General features: G+C 36.2%; 1 protein-coding gene across 1 annotated transcript; it reads right to left on the bottom strand.

Moving 5' to 3' along the window:
• Nucleotides 1-12: 12 nt before the first annotated feature.
• Nucleotides 13-235, bottom strand: LOC107734982 (toll-like receptor 7; the record flags this gene model as incomplete). The annotated part of the gene is made up of 1 exon (XM_016546829.1): nucleotides 13-235. A coding segment is annotated over one exon (223 nt), but the record flags the coding sequence as incomplete, so codon positions are not given.
• Between the last annotated feature and the right edge of the window lie 314 nt (nucleotides 236-549).

Here is a 549-nt window from a genome sequence, read left to right as displayed (position 1 = left end):
TTTCAAATTCACTTATCAATGAGTTGAAGGACAGATACAAATACTTTAACATAGTAAGGTTCTGGAACCATGATGGGTTGATCGTTTGTAAAGAATTCCCAGAGAGTCGTAGGTCTTGTAGTTTGGATAGTTCAATAAAAGCATCCGGATTAATCTGTAGAGCGCAGTTTCCAGATAAATCAAGAACTCTCAGGTTTGTTAGGCTGTTCAGGTCAGAGGCATGAACATAGTCAATCTTATTTAGGAGAAGTGAAAGTTAACGGAGGGATCTGCGTAAAGCGTATGGTATTTTTTTCAGTCCATTTTTATACAGTTCTAGCTCAGTTAGATTTAAATGTTGAAATGTTTCATTGTGAATTATCAGTTCTATTACTGACATTATGATAGCAGTTCCTATTTAATGACAAAACTTTGAGTTTCTTTGTTCCTGCAAAATCTGATGGTCCAATTGTCTTGATATGGTTGGAATTGAGGCTCAGCCATTGCAGTCCAGGAGGGAGATCTCTTGGAAATACTGTAATCTTATTATCATCAAGAAGCAAAGTCTCA

This window comes from Sinocyclocheilus rhinocerous, unplaced genomic scaffold (genome assembly GCF_001515625.1).
Source record: "Sinocyclocheilus rhinocerous isolate Xijiao unplaced genomic scaffold, SAMN03320098_v1.1 C35611370, whole genome shotgun sequence".
Lineage (NCBI taxonomy): Eukaryota > Metazoa > Chordata > Actinopteri > Cypriniformes > Cyprinidae > Sinocyclocheilus > Sinocyclocheilus rhinocerous.
The sequence above is the reverse complement of the archived record's forward strand: the minus strand, read 5'-3'. Positions and strand labels throughout refer to the sequence as shown.